This window comes from Temnothorax curvispinosus, unplaced genomic scaffold (assembly GCF_003070985.1).
Source record: "Temnothorax curvispinosus isolate PA1 unplaced genomic scaffold, ASM307098v1 QBEX01013138.1, whole genome shotgun sequence".
Taxonomy (NCBI): Eukaryota; Metazoa; Arthropoda; class Insecta; order Hymenoptera; family Formicidae; genus Temnothorax; species Temnothorax curvispinosus.
The window spans coordinates 1,838,033-1,856,497 of NW_020222918.1; the positions used below are offsets into that span (position 1 = coordinate 1,838,033).

General features: G+C 34.0%; 3 protein-coding genes across 5 annotated transcripts in view; 2 read left to right on the top strand and 1 right to left on the bottom strand.

The window, feature by feature from the left end:
- LOC112463383 (97 kDa heat shock protein) overlaps nt 1–3,261 on the bottom strand; it is a 9,429-nt gene extending 6,168 nt beyond the window's left edge. Inside the window, exons 1-4 of the mRNA XM_025029792.1 lie at nt 2,736–3,261; nt 1,033–1,231; nt 122–478; nt 2–25 (exon numbers count right to left, since the gene is read on the bottom strand). Coding sequence (XP_024885560.1) covers nt 2–25; nt 122–478; nt 1,033–1,231; nt 2,736–2,851 — 696 coding nt within the window. The 5' untranslated portion in view covers nt 2,852–3,261. The remainder of the gene's footprint in view (nt 1; nt 26–121; nt 479–1,032; nt 1,232–2,735) is intronic.
- Nucleotides 3,262–4,440: 1,179 nt separating this feature from the next.
- Nucleotides 4,441–7,825, top strand: LOC112463310 (caseinolytic peptidase B protein homolog). Its single transcript, XM_025029642.1, has 10 exons — nt 4,441–5,040; nt 5,140–5,192; nt 5,423–5,612; nt 5,781–6,031; nt 6,160–6,250; nt 6,335–6,542; nt 6,669–6,801; nt 6,876–7,088; nt 7,157–7,454; nt 7,529–7,825. The coding sequence occupies exons 1-10, from the start codon at nt 4,686–4,688 to the stop codon at nt 7,675–7,677; spliced, it is 1,941 nt and encodes a 646-aa protein (XP_024885410.1). The 5' UTR covers nt 4,441–4,685; the 3' UTR covers nt 7,678–7,825.
- Nucleotides 7,826–8,063: 238 nt separating this feature from the next.
- LOC112463311 (synaptotagmin-5) overlaps nt 8,064–18,465 on the top strand; it is a 25,048-nt gene continuing 14,646 nt past the window's right edge. The window contains exons 1-3 of one of the 3 annotated variants that reach the window (XM_025029643.1): nt 8,064–8,166; nt 9,110–9,248; nt 14,235–14,546. In XM_025029643.1, coding sequence (XP_024885411.1) covers nt 14,277–14,546 — 270 coding nt within the window. In that variant the 5' untranslated portion in view covers nt 8,064–8,166; nt 9,110–9,248; nt 14,235–14,276. Of the gene's footprint in view, nt 8,167–8,820; nt 9,249–14,234; nt 14,551–18,465 lie in introns of those variants that run through there. The other 2 variants (XM_025029645.1, XM_025029644.1) reach the window with 2 other exon arrangements.

An 18,465-nucleotide genomic window follows, 5' to 3' on the forward strand; every position in this document is an offset into this window, starting at 1 on the left:
GATTATCAGCAGTACTCGCCAACATCTTTAATATAATAAAATAAAAGTAATGTAGTTAAACGTTTTGGAACGTAGGATAACAATTTCAATCTTATTGTAACAGATTTTTTGCAATACTGACCTTAAGTTTACCTTTATGAAAGGCACAAACGCTCACTTGCAAGCTGGCGTTACCGCAATCCACAAAAACAATGTTTCTAGGAGGTGCCTCTGGTGCTGGCAAATCTTGCTTATAAATACCATAACAAAGAGCAGTAGCAGTGGTCTCGTTAAATAATCTTAGAACATTAAGGCCTGCAATTCTAGCAGCGTCAAGCAGAGCTTGACGTTCAGCTTGAGTAGAATATGAAGGAATTGATATGACACAATCATTAACAGCAGTTTGTAGCGCTGTTTCAGAAATCTCTTTCAATTTTGTAAAGAGCATAGCGGTAATTTGCTCCGGTGAAAAGACATGTTCTTCTCCTAGATATTGTACCTGAAATACGGAGAAAAAAAAAGAGATGAGTATATTAAAATAATTTTTAGCAATGTAAACAAATCATGAAATATTATGAAAATATAATTTTTGATAGGGTGTATTTTCACGAAATATATAAACAACATTATCTGCAATGAATCATCGTAGTATCCTTATAATAAAAGATATAAATAAGATACGAGTCTCTTTTCAGAAATGAGAGAGTCCTGGCAAAATGCCTAAATTACTTTCGATTCTTAGTCATTACTCATTGAATTACTCGCAAAAGAAGTTGCAGCAATTGAAAACATTACTCAAACAAATTTCTGTTGCACAAAAATGTTTATGTTCTTCTTTTTTTCCCTTCTTGTATATGGACGTATCGCATATTATAAAAGAACGAGAATCAAAGCTCTATTTATGACTATTTTGTAGGAAGGATGGTTAATTTTTTTATTTCCCATTATGATTTACAAAGATAAATCTTGGTTGATCTTAGAAGCAGCGTTGAAGTAAAAAAGAAAATCAGAAAAACCATTCTTTTCTATAATACACTTGACGTCGACACTTACGTGTATATTGATGCTTCCATCAGCTTGCGGAGTTATTTTATATGGAAGAAACCGCAACTCGTATTGAACTTGTGGATCATTGTATTTCCTACCTAATAATCTTTTAAAACCATGGATAGTGTTCTTCAAATTGGTCACCATTTGGTTCTTAGCTGCTACTCCGAGTATTCGGTTTTTTCCACTAAATGCCACGCATGACCTAGAAACACACAGCGCAAGAATTCCTTGTTACTTTAATGACATTTAAACGCCTTACAGAAGAGAGTTACATATCATTTGATTCGCGTGATTATTTGATATTACAACGTAAGTGCATAATGTAAGCAAAAAATTATATACATATTTATGTACATGTACCTATATATGGAGGGGTTAAAGTCATAGTGGTGTAAGTCATTTTTTTTACCACTTTTTTTCTTCTTTTTTCAACATATCTGCATGTGTAGACTGCATCTATGAACTTAATTCGATAGGTTAAAAAAAGGGACTTACACCACTATGGCTTTAACCCCTCCATATGTAGTACATATACGTGCTTTTAGAAAAATCTCTTTCCTTGGCCCAACCTACGTTTAGATTTAGAGTTTAGAGGTTTAGACTTTAGACAGATAAAAACCATTGAAGAGAAACATTAAAAAGTATAACTTCGTTTTTGCATATTTTTCATTTACAACCATCAATCATGTGTAACTCTATACGTATAAACTATAAATAATACAAACAAAATAAACGAATTTGATATATTAAATTTGACATTTGACAAATATAAAATCAAGTATTGAAGATTAATTTTTTATTCTTATCAACATAAACAATATATGTACATACAAGCAATGCAACTTGTGACTTGTGACGCATAAGTGATGTATAAATTATATAAATGAACAAGAGAAGCGCGTATAAGCGCTACAATCTACAATAATAATAAAAGTTAGTATAATAATAAGTAAAAAGATGAGATTAATCGCTAAAGAAAGAACCGGCGCGGCGTCGTCGGCCGACGGCCGTCAGCGGCTACGGAGGATAAATATAAGCGCACTGACAATAAGAAAGCAAGGAAACCCTTCGCGCGAGTGGAGAGGCGGATTTTTTGGGATACTCCGAAAACACATGAGCGCGAGGGTGACAGCCTGGTTTTGGTAACAAGATGCCTGTAAATGGTAACGCGATCGACGTTCTCGAAAGTACGATAATCCGCGCGAGCGCGCGCGCGCGCGAAATTATCACCTGCGAGTTTCCATTTGCCTGCTCCATATTATCTATTGGAATTGGAATATTTTATCGGTCTATTTTATCTCGTCGTACACGAAATTAGAAAATGATAGTTTTAAAGTTGGACTAAACGTTGCCCGACGTGTAAAAAAAAGTTATTGCCAATTTATTCGAGCGTCCGCGTCGTAATGTCTTTTGGAGATAATCGAAACTCGATAGCGGTCTCAAGATATAGATTTTAAACTACAAGTAAAGCGATAATCTAAACTAATTGTAAATCTGAAAAGTGGTCATGTCGCAGCGCATGAGATTGCAAGCAAGGCGACTGGCGAAACGACAAGCGACAAGCGAAGCGACAAGCGAAGGCCACGCGCGACCGGCACGCGGCGCGGTGGCGGTACCCGGTACCCGGTACCGGTATCCTCGGCGAACGGCGAACGGCGAACGCGAGTCGCGATTAAAAGGAGGATCGCGCGACGGCGAGTACTTACGGAGTACTGCGAAGACTGTAGTCGTTGGCTATAGTCTCGATGCCACCCGCGCGGGCCACAGCCACGTAACAGCTCTCGTTTCCAAAGTCGATCCCGATCACGGACATCGCAGCCATGGCTGTTGGGCAGTTTCGGCAGCGAATCGACAATCGACACTTCCTCGCCTTCGGCCTCCGGCCTCGGTGACACGACTGACCGGACTGACACGAGAAGGCTCCGGCTCTGGCACTCGCTTGATTCTCGTCAGGTGCTCGCGCGTCCTCAGACCTCACTGATCTCAGCTCCTCGCTTGCGCCGAGATTCGAGAATCAGGGATTCAGGAGTTGAGCCACCGGTATCGACTCGATGCGATTCTCAATTAAGAGAATTACCACGACTGAAGGACTCGGACTCTCCCACAGTCGCGATTCGGCACGATAACGGCCAACAAGATCCAACAGATACGCTCGCGCACGATGCTCCGAAAGAAATGTTGCTCGGTTAGCTCGGTACTCACACCACGGACCACAGCACCACACACGGCACACACCAACACCAAACTGACCGACCCGAACACCGTCACAGTCGTCACACCTCGCACCGCACACGCGCGCACAACGCACGCTACGCTGACGCACGCGCCGCACTGCCTTCTGCTAGTTCCGCTTTAAAACTGACCAATCATGGCAGCGCTGTGGCACGCGCCGATTGGCGCACCACCCGCTATGGAAGCTATGGACAGCTATGGAATATTCTGGAAACGTGAAAACCCGCGATCGAGATTGGTCGACTTTACCGACCGTCAGGCCGTCAGGATGCTACATTTCCTCCTCGAAAATTCTCGAAAAAGTCGAAAAAGCCGTGCTTTTTCGCCTACTTGGCCTTGTTGGCAGTTGACCGCCTACAATAATGCCAATATGTTCGCCGCAGCAGCGGATAACCAGATAACTGATAACGGGCAGTCAGCGACTACATTATAACTAGTCTAGTTAGACAGAAATACAAAATTTGTCGAGTCACGCGATTGTTCGCTCGCGCGACTCGCGACTCGCGACTCGCGATACCAAATACGATTACTCGAATTTGACGCAAGGAGCGGATAATTTCGTAACTTTCGAAGGATTCTCAAGGATTCGAGATCGCGCAATATGGCCCGGCCCGATAAAAATGTTCGAGCGTCAAACAATCGTTTTTGAAAATCGCATTTTCAGTATAGCTATACCTATTCTAATTTACGCGTATTAATAATCGCATCTTTTTTTTAAGAGAATTATCGTAAAGCAAAAGAAACCTCTGTTTAATAAAGTGATAAACTTTTAATTGTCCAAGACTATATATATATATCAGACGAAAGAGCTAAGCTCTGCGTGACCTCGTGAGACAAAAAAAGGAAAATACCAAAATATTTGACGACATGTTTTTCGTCAATTTCGTCATACATATACTTATTATATAACATAAAAAATTGAGAATTCATAGAAATTATGCGGCATTTAATCATCTCTGCTCTGTGTCTTTTGTTATAGTCTGAGTATCTCGAATCACGTAATATTCTCAATAGGACGATCAACAATATTTCGCTTATAGATATATAAATTCATGATCGTCATGACAAAATTATTGATCGGCTCGGTTAATTACGTTGATGCGAATTAAAAATAAATAAATAAATAACAATTAAATTAAAATTAAAAAATGTTTGACTTTGTGCTGCAGTAATAGTAAACGACTGCCTGTAAAAATAGAAATCAATTCGCAGTAATACAAAAGAGAAAGAAAAGGTACCCAGGGTACCACGATTGTTGACGCTTGATGCTTGATGAGGCTTTTGGCCAGGGGCCTGTGGCGGCTTGGCGTCATAAGTCATCAGCTTTTCAATTTCAAAGCGCGTCTCGATGATTTCGAGCAGTCTCGGTCGTCTCGGACGATCGACGCGTGATCGTAAATTCGGTGGAAAATCAACGGACCGACATGTCACGACTGTGTATTTCAAAATTATGCCCCCTGATAAAAAATACTGGAACGCCGAAGGCACTGTTGAATCGAATGCGTTTTAAAGGCGGTTTTGATCGCTCGAATGACGCTACGTGCTGGAACTGTCAGAGAGGTTATGCCCAGCGTTCCACGCTACTGATATCTCGACTCTATCCATCGTGTGGATTATTGGATAGAATTGTTTTTAATTTCCCTGCAATTTCGGCAACTACGAAAGAAAAGTACAGTGACAATGGCGATAAATGTGGTAGGAGACGTTATAAACATCTTGGAGTGCTCTTGGGCAGTCTTGGGCTTGTAGTGGCTTTTTGTGACACTTCACATTTTAAAGGTATGTACACACTGTGATTATGAGCATATACATATATATGTGTATATATATATATAATGATTACACATGAATAAAGATAATTCTTAATGATCTTTGCAGAGAAGAGATTGTTTCGTGCTGTTCAGTATGGTAATATATCAGAATTAAAAAGAGTAAGTTTTTCAATAATATATTCAGACTCTATCTGACATAGTCCTAGTCTTCTCCCAGGTAGCAGAGTGGCGTCAAGTGGCGTAATAATGCAGTGTCAAAGTGACGTACTCATTTGACGTACTCTGCTATCTGGGCTAAGGAAAGTAATTCACAATTGTAATTTTACCACAACCTTTAATATAATATAAAAAAGAAATATATATATATGTGACAACACTGCATGTTTTAGTCTATAGCAGATGGTATTGATGTAAATACCAGACATCCATTGGGTTGGACAGCACTGCAAACTGCTGCTATAAATCAAAGAGAAGAAATTATAAAAATTCTGTTGGACAATGGCGCTGATGTAAATGCAGGAGATAACTTTGTTAATGTATATAGAACTGCCATGGAAAAGGGCTTACATTCTTTGGATGGTATTAATTTTTTTTTTATATATATAAATACTGTCATTAATATTAAAAAGATGTAACAAACGCAAGGGGCATAATCTCTTATAGATATTAAAGAATATTAAATGTGAATCATTCGATAAAAAATACATTGATGACACTTAGTGATTGATTTTAATTTGGATATTTTAGTTCTTACAAAGAGGGAAGAGGAATTTTCTGATCGATTAAATAATCGAGCTACTTTCCAAGGATTTACAGCATTACACTATGCTGTGTTAGCCGATTCGAAAAGTTGTGTGAAAGCATTATTAGATGGAGGAGCGAATCCAACTATAGAAAATGAAGCGGGACATCGAGCGGTTGAATATGCTAAGGAAGGAGAAATCAAAGAGATGCTAGTCAAACATGCTATTAAATATGATGAAATAGCAAAAGAAAAGGTGGGTGTGTGTGTATATATATATATATGTACTAAAACTATTTTTCTTTACACAAATGTTTCATGTATAAAATTATGTAAAAACCAAATAGTTCACATATTATATATAAACAAAAATTTTCTGCTTAGGAAGCAGAGGAACGTCGTAGATTTCCGTTGGAACAACGTTTGAAGCAAAATATTGTAGGACAGGAGGGACCTATTTCCATTGTTGCTTCTAGTAAGTTGTAATTTTGCCATATATTTTTATCAAAAAATAATTTATCAAAAGATACGTTTGCAAATTATTATATTACTTAATTAGCTATCAGAAGGAAAGAAAATGGTTGGATAGATGAAGAGCATCCACTAGTATTTCTCTTCTTGGGTTCGTCAGGCATTGGCAAAACAGAATTAGCCAAGCAATTGGCTGCTTATATTCACAGGAATAAACCAGATAGTTTTATTCGATTGGATATGTCTGAATATCAAGGGAAACATGAAGTTGCAAAATTAATTGGAGCACCACCAGGGTATAATTTTTCTTTTATTTTTATTATTTTTATTTTAGTTTAGTCTGTTTTTATATGTTTTAAATTGGTACATCGCATTTAAAATTGAATATAATAATGGCAATAAACTGTTAAACTTGTCTTTAGATACGTGGGACACGACGATGGTGGACAACTGACAAAACTTTTGAAAAAATGTCCTTCCGCTGTTGTATTATTTGATGAGGTTGACAAAGCTCATCCTGATGTTTTAACTGTTTTGCTACAGCTTTTCGATGAGGTAGCTATTTATCGTTTAAATCATTTGTTTATGTTATACGGGATTCCTTAATAATGTGATATTAATTTTTTAAGGGTAGATTAACTGACGGTAAAGGAAAAACAATCGAGTGTAAAAATGCTATTTTTATAATGACATCGAATTTAGGAAGCGAAGAAATTGCAGAACATGCAATGCAACTAAGAGCAGAAGCTGAAAGGCTATTAAACCATAGATTAGTCAATACTGTCGACGAAGATCAAGAACCAGAACGTATTGAGATATCTCGTAATTTTAAGGATCAAGTGGTATGTAAAATGAAAATAAGAGATATTTTAGAACATGTAGAAAATGATATAATAAAATCATCTTGCAGGTACGTCCAATACTGAAAGAACATTTTCGAAGAGATGAGTTTTTGGGAAGAATAAATGAAATTGTATATTTTTTACCATTTTCTCGGGCAGAATTGATAGAATTAGTCGCCAGAGAATTGAAAGCATGGGCTACACGTGCAAAAGAAAGACACATGATCGAATTAAAATGGGACAGAGAAGTTTTGTCGGTATTAACGGATGGGTATGATGTCCATTACGGTGCTCGTTCCATCAAGTATGAAGTGGAAAGACGTGTTGTTAACCAATTAGCGGCAGCTCATGAACGGGGGGAACTTGGTACCTACTTTTTTCTTTCTTTCTCTTCTAACTTAAATATCGCATAATTTTCTCTAACGATAATTTGTTGACAGGTAAAGGATGCTGTGTATTGTTAAAAGCAAAGTGGCATGAAAGTGGAGCAAGCGTAACTCTTTCTGTTCAGCAGAAGGGCTCAAAAAAGTTTGTCGATATCGTAGAAACAGATAAATTAACGAAAAATATTAGTTCAAAATTCTTATAAATGTAGGATGTAGATTTTGCTTTAATAACTTATACAAAACACATTGTCACTTAGAAAAGATGGTTGTATGCAAAAGTCTGATGTTATTTGTTATGATACGATATACAAATGTACAAATCATAATAAAAAATGTGCTAAATTTACTTTATATGTTGTGCTATGCGATAAATACAACACCATGAAAATTTATTTTGATAAGTTTGCTAAATTTAATGTATACTTCGATATTGTTCTGCCAAAATTATAATATAAACAAAACTTTTTCGTACAAGCTCAATGTACGCGCATCTTATTGCATATGTATGGTAAGAGTCGAAGTCAAAAGTATATAAATAGACACACATCGCGCTAACCGGGCCGGGGGATGAGGCGGAGGACGCGGAGTACGGAGACGAAGTACGGATGACGGATGACGGAGACTGATGGAGACGATGCGCGAGAACGTGCAACGTGATGGTGAGCGGGGCGGAGGAGATCAAGCCGGTCGAGGTGATTTAATCATTATTATTGTTAAAAATAAGCTGTAGGATTTCAATATTTTTTTCGCACATTTGGTCGAAGGGACAATCTATATTATGTACGTCGTAGTATGTACATACGTCGACAAAAGACAGAGCTTATATGATTGTTGACTGTTACTGATAAAATGCTTCACCGGCTGATAAGTCTCTTCTGATAAAACTGAATATCAGCGAGATATGTGGGTGGACTGCCACCTGACGTCCTGACAATTTTTTTCTCTCTGACATGTACATACCTCATATGCTTCTTCCCACGTTCCTTATTCTTCTTTCCTATTTCTCCTTTTTATCTTTTGTATCTCTCGTTTGCGATCAGCATTGTATGTATTTTCTTGTCTTGTTTTCTTTTCATTTTATCTCTCTGTCCCTTTTCCTTTCTCTCCTGTTGGTTGTTCTCCCTCTGACCTCACCGTGTCAACCTTAGCTTTCTATCTCAAGCTTTCTATCTCTATCTGATTCCTCCTTTTCCATCTATCTTACTTTATTTTTTCCATTCCCCTTCTCCTTCCCTCCCTATCTCTCTCATCCTTTGCCCTCCGATATTTCTCCCTTCCCTCCCTCCATCTCACACCCTCTATCTTCCCAACAGCTAAACCCGTTACCCCGTTAGGGAGAGGAAGGTTCAGTTCAGTCGTTGACGCGCCGTGAAACAAGCAACAACCATATAAGTTGACATTATCAATTTTAAAAATAAAATACATAAATAACATTAGCAAATTTTTCTGATCTCGATAATTACATTTTGCATTGTTATTGACGTGTTTATCATGATTAACGATGGAATAATCGTTTTAATTGCGTCAAGTTAAATTAAGATTGCTACAGAAACGATAAAAATTGTAATCAATATTTTGCAGACAGTATTGAAATGTAAAAGCTATAATAATTCAAGTGTTCAATTGCGTTAGCAGCCGGACTGACCAAATTGCCGATACGTCTACTGAACGGTCGGACTAAATTATTTACTTCTACTGAAAACTTCTTTACTTATCATTTTTGGCGAGTTGCCCATAGTCTTGTTTACTGCTGAATTTCACATTCTACACGAAGGTAAGAAAATATAGTCACACTAATATCTATACATTATTAATCCATTGTAACATATTTACACAATTTTAATGTTATAATATTTTTATTTTTGAAATTTTCTTTAGATTGATATACAAAAACTTTATACATCTATATATAAAATATAAAATAAATTAATATATTGTACTAGTTTGAAAAAAATGATATAATATAAGAACAATTTAATAATACGTTTTAAAATTCTACATATTGTAATAAATATATATACAACTTTGTTTTTAATAAATTATTAGATGTTTTCGTGTTATTTGATTATATTAGCAGAGGAGAAATATTATTTTATTAAATTCTATAATTTCTCAGTTAAATCACAGTTTTGCAGCTTTGCAGTTAAATTTTAAAACAATGCGATATAGTCGTATGAGCCAATAACGCAGTCAAATTGCGGATCGATCGTTACCCGTTACCAATTTGTTGAAAGATTAGCCGAGTCGAGATTTTGATAACGTGATTACGTTGCGAAAAATTTCGCAATGTATCGAGATTAGAACAAATTTTAATAAATAATTGTAAGATATTAATCAACAATATATTAATCAACAAGCTGCTGCACAAGTGATTAATATTTTATATCCGGATGACAATAACGGTACAATATGCAGAAATGTCGCGCAGTTATTAGATCGGATAATCGATCAGTCTATAATGTCTAGAAAGAGTACAATGCACGATATTATAAAAGATGCATAAAAGCATCCGGTTGCAATAATTTATTCAGAATAGATAGAAGGTATCAATTAATATAAAATTCTACATTTTTCACAATGTTAGTGTAATTATTAAATCTTTGAAAAATAATTTATAATTTTCATATTTATTTTACATATCTGAATATATTTTATACGCTATTATAAGGATTTTGTTCTAACGTAAAGAGTATTTAATAACCAAATAAATAAAATAAAAAATCAAGCTCTTCATTATGTATAATTACGAGAAAATCTGTAGACGATAATTAATCCTATTAGCATAAATATCTGTCATGTCAGACATATTACGTATTATTCCCATCTTTTCATTGAAATCGTGTCATTAAGGTCGCGATGCTTTCTCAAGCGGATTTTAACACGATAATTATACTTAACAATTTACCTAGAGACACTTAGGTTCGTTACGAAGTTGCCCTAGAATATCAATTATTTTAGTCTAGCATTCAAGAGAACCCAGGTCAATTTGAACCACGTCAAAGTATAAAGATTTCGGGTTATGAACGTTGTGAAATGTATGGAAATTGTTTAAGTATTTCTTTTAAGAAGATCATTAAAAATAAGTTATATTAGCATCGCAATCGGGGTCATGAAGCCGTAATTTCGCCGCGGCATTCCCTAACACAGTATTTCATCGCATCACGTGTACACGCGCGCACATTTCATACAATGGCATCAATCCCTCAATGCTACAATGCGTCCTTTCGGTACATATCCTCGGATATTCCCGCATGAGAACCAAAGTAAAGAACATTAACAAAATCCGATTATATCCGATGTATTGTCATGTTAATGCTGTGAATATCCATTAATCGTAACGCAACGTCTTGTGTGTAAATTCCTGAAGGAATCTATTACATCTCTTGTATAGTAATTTAAAGAGCCATTTGTCTTACTCGCGTGGAAAGGCGAAAGGCCATAAAATCGTACTGCTGTATGCATGGCTGCTAGTTTTCTGCCATGCAAATGTTCACTTTTTCCCCTGGTTAAATCCCGAGTATGTCATTGCTACATCATGATGACAGACCACGAGAAGAAACGTTATTTTTTTCAATTTAATTCTTGATTTGTTTTGTTTGTATTTTTGCATCGGGCAACGTAATTTACTTATACGTCTCGTATTTCTAAATTATATAGCAGTATAAAATATAAAATATCAAATTATTAAATTTTTAGTCTTTATCTGTTTACTTAAAATAAATGTAATTTTTTATATAATACGTATTTCTTTATTTCATGCATTTTAATATAATTTATCTTAAAATCATAAAATCGGAGAATTCACGCATCTTCCATATAAATCTTAAAAACAGATTGGAAATATAATACAATGTGGAAGAAAAATTGTGCCTTTTTATTTTTCTGTCTGCTGAGAAGGATAAGGTCTGTGTCACTGCGTATCTGACAGTCACTTCGCGAAATATTATTGTAACAAATTCTGGCGTCCTCTGTTTGTGACTTTCTCGCAAAGTCGCACAAATCAATATTTTCATCTGTGGCTCTTCTATGTAAAATACATGGTTTGATCATGGCGTTTATGCGCTGGTTTACTATTGTTAACATTACAATAGTTTGCAATCTGTTATCTTTTTTAATGTGATTTAGATAATGAGAGTTCCACTATCTACTATAATAATTTAAATGAGAATATTATATATCTTCTTGGAAAATAGGTTTTTAAACAATTTAGAAAAGTGATTCGTATTATTTGCTATTTGTATAATATAAGAAAGGTTTTTATATACTTTTTTGCAGTCTACTAATTGCTTCACACAAAACAGCTTTTGGTTATCGTATAACTCGTGACAGGAATTTAAATTGCAAAGAGACTGTTCTAAAATTTAAAATTTCCAAAGTCGAGGTACGTGACTGCACCATTTTCACCCTTGTCGTCGGATAATCCGAGACAGTCGTAATTTGCGTTTCACGGTATCCGGCTTGATACGATGTTGCTGTTTACTCAGAAACTCACTCATTATTATTCAAGAATCGCAGTCCACAATGTGCCACTCACGCCTACGTATCTGTTGTCAAGGCGCTACAAAATCCGAGTAAATTAAAAAAAAAAAAATATGAACATTGCATTAAATATTGTTTAGATTTACCAAAAGAAAAATATTACTTAAAGCTAATGAAATTATGTGGGATTATTTTTCGTCGATAAAAGCAACGACTAAAATTATTTTGTCATTAATTTCGAATTTTTTAAATTAAGTATGAACTATTATGAGTCTAAAATCGTATTTTTCTTTCTTTTTAAAAAAGAATTCTTGCGATTCGCTAAATGTGTGTGTGTGTGTGTGTTTTAAATTACATTATAATTGCTGATTGGATTAGTGTAACTGCGACAAAGAAATTTTTTCCTTCTTTTGAAATAGGCTTGAGACGGCATATATTTGCTTAAAGAGATTCTAAGAATCGTGACCACGCTATAAGTTTGTATATTGACTTTCTAAATACTTGTGACATAGTTTGATAAAATATTCATAGATTCTCGCGTACCCCGTTTACGCATTAACATGAAGCGAGACATGAGCAAACCACAAATTCTAAAACAAGCTTCATTCATGATCACATTATTAAATTTTGCGAGTTTCTAATGGAGTAGGGAGTAGGGTACATTTGATGCGATTACGTTCACGCGCATCTACGGCTATAAACTCATCTAATGTGTTGCATAGTCGGCCAATTTTCAGACAAAATCCGAAGTTCGAAATTATGCCCGTAAGCGTAAAACATACATCGGGAGAACAGAATTGCCTAAGATATATTTTGCATATTACACGCGTATTTATGGCGATAAAATATATAATTAACGATCAATCACTGTACGTCTGCAACCCTCGAGCAATCTGTGACCTAAAAGGTCAGCCAACGTACGTTTAATAAAAAAAATATTCTGTTCGGTGCACACATCACGTCACGTTATTCCCCTTAGGAATATTTCTCGCAGAGGAATCCATTACACGTTATCGAAGTTAAAAAATTGGAGAAATCACGAAAAATGCAGAGAGATGTGTCGCGCGAGAATATTTAAATTTTCGGAAATCTCTTGTTGCGTGAGTTTTGGTATGTTCAAAACAAATTGAATGGTTTTATTATTTTCACGAAGTAAGACAATGAGATGAATCAATGAGCTATCGTTATAACGCATACGATTATAACTACAAATCTCCTTGTATTAAATGACTTGTACAAATTAAATATTTATTCATATAATTATTCATATTTCCTACAAAAATGGGTAAAGTTTACAATTTTCTATGTAGTTGTAAAGTGTGAATTGTGAAACTCTGTTAAGGAATAGATAGGACGAGAGTTATGGTACAGAGCTAGGAAGTAATTCATTACCTACACATGTGCTAATTGCAATAAGATACTTTTGTATGGGATATGTCTGATAAACAAAGAACACGTTGCAATTGCAGTGTGAGTATCTTGATCAAGATAAATTCGTACCTTGATATTTAAATGCGAACTTTGATCGTGACTGCAAGTAGTTTTAACAGTTCAGTTCGTGTCACGTTCTTCCTGTTTCTATAATTTTTGCCTTTTCGATTTAGAGTTAATTCGATTTCTGACCTCAATTAAACTATACAGTTATCAATCATCAATTTTACTCACGGCTCATGGCAACGCCATTATCGATCATTTCTAATTAAAACCGTAGTTCAATTAACCGCTGCGGATTAGCCAGTGTAATTTGTTCCAATAAACATTATTTATTTCTTTCTATCCTCTGGTCTTTATCTATCAATATTTGATTACCAGCGTACAGTTAATTTATTTAAGAGGAGTCAATAAATTTAATTGTTTGACACGATGAGTTTCATATACAAACCATCCACTGTGGTTAACACGGTTATCGTTTTATCTTGTCTGCTAAAAGCATTTCATTTTATAATTCATTAAAAATAAATTAATTTAATGAAATATAATTTTTTATGTGTATTTTATGTGCGATGATATTTTACAAGATTAAAATAACTTAAAAAATTCCAAAAGAATTAAGTTTTCATGTTGCACACAATACACATATAATTTTCTCTAGATTATGAGCAAAACAACGGATGTTTTGTGAAACAAAAAAAAAACAAAAATTTAAAACAAACACATTTAAAGGCTTTTAATAAAAGACGTGTAAAAAATTAAAAGATTTTTAAATACTTACGCGATATAATATAGACAATTGTCAGATTCAGATTTTTCGACGAAACACTGACACGTATTTAATTTATAGATTAAGCAACGAATACTCCATCTCACATAATACGAAAGAAGAATGATGGTTTCATCCGCAATATTCGGAGCAGCTGCTGGCACGGGATTAGCCTTAGTGGTGGCCATGACGATCGTAGTTTATCGTTACTATGCCGTGAAGCGAAAGGGGAAATGGAATTGGAGCAATCTGGATCGATGGCCGGATCCACCAAATATTAGGAGCAACAACAACGATCAGCCTCATCATCATCACTGCCACGCAGCGTCGACGTCACAAGTGCTCGACTGCTGGAGGAAGCCGCAAAAAAATTACTACGCTGTACAAACCGGGGTTAGTAGTTAGTCATTTGTTCGCTATTGATTAACCACGTATGATAATGGCTGATAACAGTCATCCATTATGATTCTTCTTTTTACGTTACTAAAAAAACGTAACCTTTTATGTTATTTATGTAACTCCAAATTTCATTAGATATTCTTTCTTTGTCTATTATTTTTTTGTATTCTATTACAATTACTAAAGCAATTACAATTTTTTCAACAACGTGAAAGAAATAATAAGAAATTGCACACAATGTTCAATAAAGGCGCTATGATTTGAATATCAAAGGATGAACATTATTGTCACTCGATTACGCAACTCTTTTCCATCTATATATTTTTATCTTTGACTCATTTATCATGCTCGTTCTATATCTTCTTATCTATCATTTACCGAAAATTATTAACATATTTATTAAATAAAATATAACAATTTCAAGCTGCAAATTTTTTATAAGATAAATATTAATAAGTCACTTAAAAATATCTTTTATTGATTTGTTTGAAATTTAAGAATGCATTTTTAATATGTACTGGCACATATTGTCGCTTTTGTGTTTGCTAACAATTATTATTGATCTATCCGTTATTGCAAGCATTTGTCGGTAATTTCGAGAGAGAAAGAGACTCAAACAGAATAATTTATTATTTATAATAAATACTATATTATGTATTGTTATTTATTATATAATCAAGTTTATTATACATACGCCAGAACTTAGCAGCATATTAAAAGAATAGGATTTCATCAGTTATAATATCACCATCTTCAATAATGAATTGTTTCTTTGGTATTTTTGACAGTGTCAATGAATAAATTATAAATTATGTATTAAAGGTAGAATTAAAGGCACAGATATTATACAAATATAAATATTTCTTTATATTAACTAAATCCACCTATCTATCGTAATGTGTCGCAAGCCATATTTCTGAAAATAATATCCGTCGGAAAATAATATAATGGTTACGTTTACGTAACTCCAACGCTGCAGCGTTGTATCGATCGAAATTCTTATAGATTCAACGTTCTTGTTCGGTATAGAAAGCTCTTTATGATTATGTATACGTGGAGACACGATAAGCAAGATAACAAATTTATTAATCCCATCCTCATTTTGTTTATGACATTATCTGCACATTTATGATGGTGAGAATTATATCGTGCGTTCGCGTAAAGGAGTCACGATGCGTCTCGCTCCGCGCGTATACTTGGCGCGAGACACTGCCGTGTCTCTTGATATTTCCTTGATTAATTTTTGCATAAATGTATGTAATACATAATTGTCTTTGTTTGCCCTAACTGATTGCTTTTACATTTTGCCTGTTTGTATCTACAGCTTGAGTTTCGCGAAAAGTATACTAAAAAAATATAGATCACATCAATCAAGTTAAACTTCAGCATTACATCAGCACTGTTTACGTCGTATCTGTTTCCGTATACCCGTATACCTAAGAAGATTATTTCTTCCTGACATATATATATATACTTAACAAAACCGTGAAAACAGAAATGTATTACCTAAATTCTTTTTGATAAATAACAGTTACTAAAATCCATTAATTAAGCTCAAATAAATGACTAATTTTTTTTTTATACGTAGATATATTAAATATTAAATTTATCAAAATTATCCTACAGATACAATTGGATATTTAATAAAATTTTTATTTTTATTTTACTGAAAAAATTAATATATGGTGTTGCATATATTCTTGTTATATATAGATATATATATTTTTTATATGTTATATTATAGTATCCTTTGGATATGTGCGAGTCATCTTGTCGTCCTTGTCGACATAAGGCAACATATAAAACGTTATCCTGTTGTACAGGATCAAACATAGTAAAGTTCTATCCTTATCGACCTTTGGCTAACAGAAACGTCTTACCGACACAGTTTCATATTTTACCTGCAGTTATAAATTACTGCTAAGTTCTGGTGTATACATATATGATAAACTTGAGTATATAATAAATAATAATACATAATATGGTATTTATTATAAATAATGAATTATTCTATTTAAGTCTCTCTCTCTCTCTCTCTCTCTCTCTCTCTCTCTCTCTCTCTCTCTCTCGAGAAATTAAATACAAGTTTAACTTGTGAACTTGTATTTAATTTCGAAATATATGGTATATTCAATTGTTTCATAAATTTTTAAAACTTGGAGGATATTAAATTCTAAGTAAAGAAAATATAAATCTACATACATACATTAATTTTTTTCAATTCTTAAAAAAGTTGTTGAGAGCATTAAATTTAAATTCGTTTGGTTTATTTTTGCATAAAAATGAACAAAATGTTTCATTGTCTAATATCCTGGTCAAATCAATTTGGAAAATTGTAAACTTCTATTATATGCAAAGTGTATTGAAGGTATACTGTAATTAGGTTAATGTACCGTATACTCCGTTATATTGAAGACGCGAAATTATTATAGTTTTTCCGAGACTTAAGTATTCTTAAATTTAAATATTGCCATCATTATAGCAATCTCATTTTGTTAGAAGCAAACAAATTGTTACATATTGTGCAGTTACAAAGATAACGTTTCGTTAATGAGCGAATTTTTATAAAAGAAAGAAATCTCTAAATGAACACCGTTTATTTAATAAACGTGATGTTATTTAAATCAATAAAGTAGTAATATAAATTTGTCGTTCAAATGTCACTGCATTTGTGAGAAAAATAGTTCAAGAAAAACAACTCACTCGTCTACAATCAATAACGTAGTTTGCATGCCTACTTGCTTATATCCATTGTCATGATCGCAAAGAGGTTGAAATATACATCGGCGGAAAGAGAGGGAGAGAGAGAGAGAGAGAGAGAGAGAGTATAACAGATTAAAAATTTTATTAGATAGTGTGTTCTGATTGAAGTATGATTCATAATATAGATCGTCCTCGTCTAACGAATCCTTATACGATAGAACGAGGGTAAAACGATTTTACAGTTCAAGAGCGGATGTATGGTCCGTGTACTGTGTATAAGAGTTGCACAGTTCTTCCGAGTCCCATCTTTTGTAAATTTAATTAAAAAGTATTGTTTACTTTAAACTTTAATTCTCATTGGTAAAATAAATTTAACTGTTAATATGTCTGGTTAATATGTCTAGACGTTAATGGTTACAGAATTATTATTTGAGAACTTCTTAGCAAATTGAGCTATAGAAGATCTTTGCTAATCGTTAAGTAAACCGTGAACTAAAATTTGAAGACTTTATTTAAACAGGAATCTAATTTAACAGAAGAGAGAATAATTTGTTGTTGAAAAATATGAAGATTCTAATTTTTAAATAAATGTGGAATTTGTACGATGACTTTCGAGAACCCGCAATGTAACGCTTATATTAAATTTTCTTTTGTTTTTTATTCAATGTTTGTCATTGAATGTTTACAATTAAATATTCGTTATTTGCCGCACGCCGATCGATCTTTTTGCAAAAATTCAGGGAAATATTGTAAATTGACAATTTTTTTTCGTTGTTATTTCCTTTCTAATCTTACCAACTTATTGTTAGTAAACACAGGTACATATACAATTAAAAAAAAAAAAAACAAAACTTTATTATTGATATATTTCAAGATAATTATGGGAAGAAATCTTTTTTTAGGCACAATGCTATCACACGTTATCTGAGTGTAAACGAATAATAATTAACATATCTATTCAACGCTATTAATTTATATTAAGATATATCGTCGCAGTAAGCATCGTTGAAACGAAAGTAGAACCAATTCTCCTCCCCAAAATCGTTGTCGTCCCTGTGTAACCTGTTGCGGCGCACGCACCTTTTCCTGTCTCACTTTCGTGCCCGATATCCATCTTCTCTTCCGTCTTCCGTCGTTCCCCAGTTAAGGACATCTCTCTCTCCCTTTCCTCTCTCTCTCTCTCTCTCTCTCTCTCTCTCTCTCTCTCTCT

Coding starts and splice junctions, on each gene's coding strand:
- LOC112463310 (XM_025029642.1), top strand. CDS start 4,686: ATGTCACGACTGTGTATTTCAAAATTATGCCCCCTGATAAAAAATACT. Junction 6,251..6,334: donor TATTTCCATTGTTGCTTCTA/GTAAGTTGTAAT, acceptor TTACTTAATTAG/CTATCAGAAGGAAAGAAAAT. Junction 7,089..7,156: donor GTAATTTTAAGGATCAAGTG/GTATGTAAAATG, acceptor ATCATCTTGCAG/GTACGTCCAATACTGAAAGA.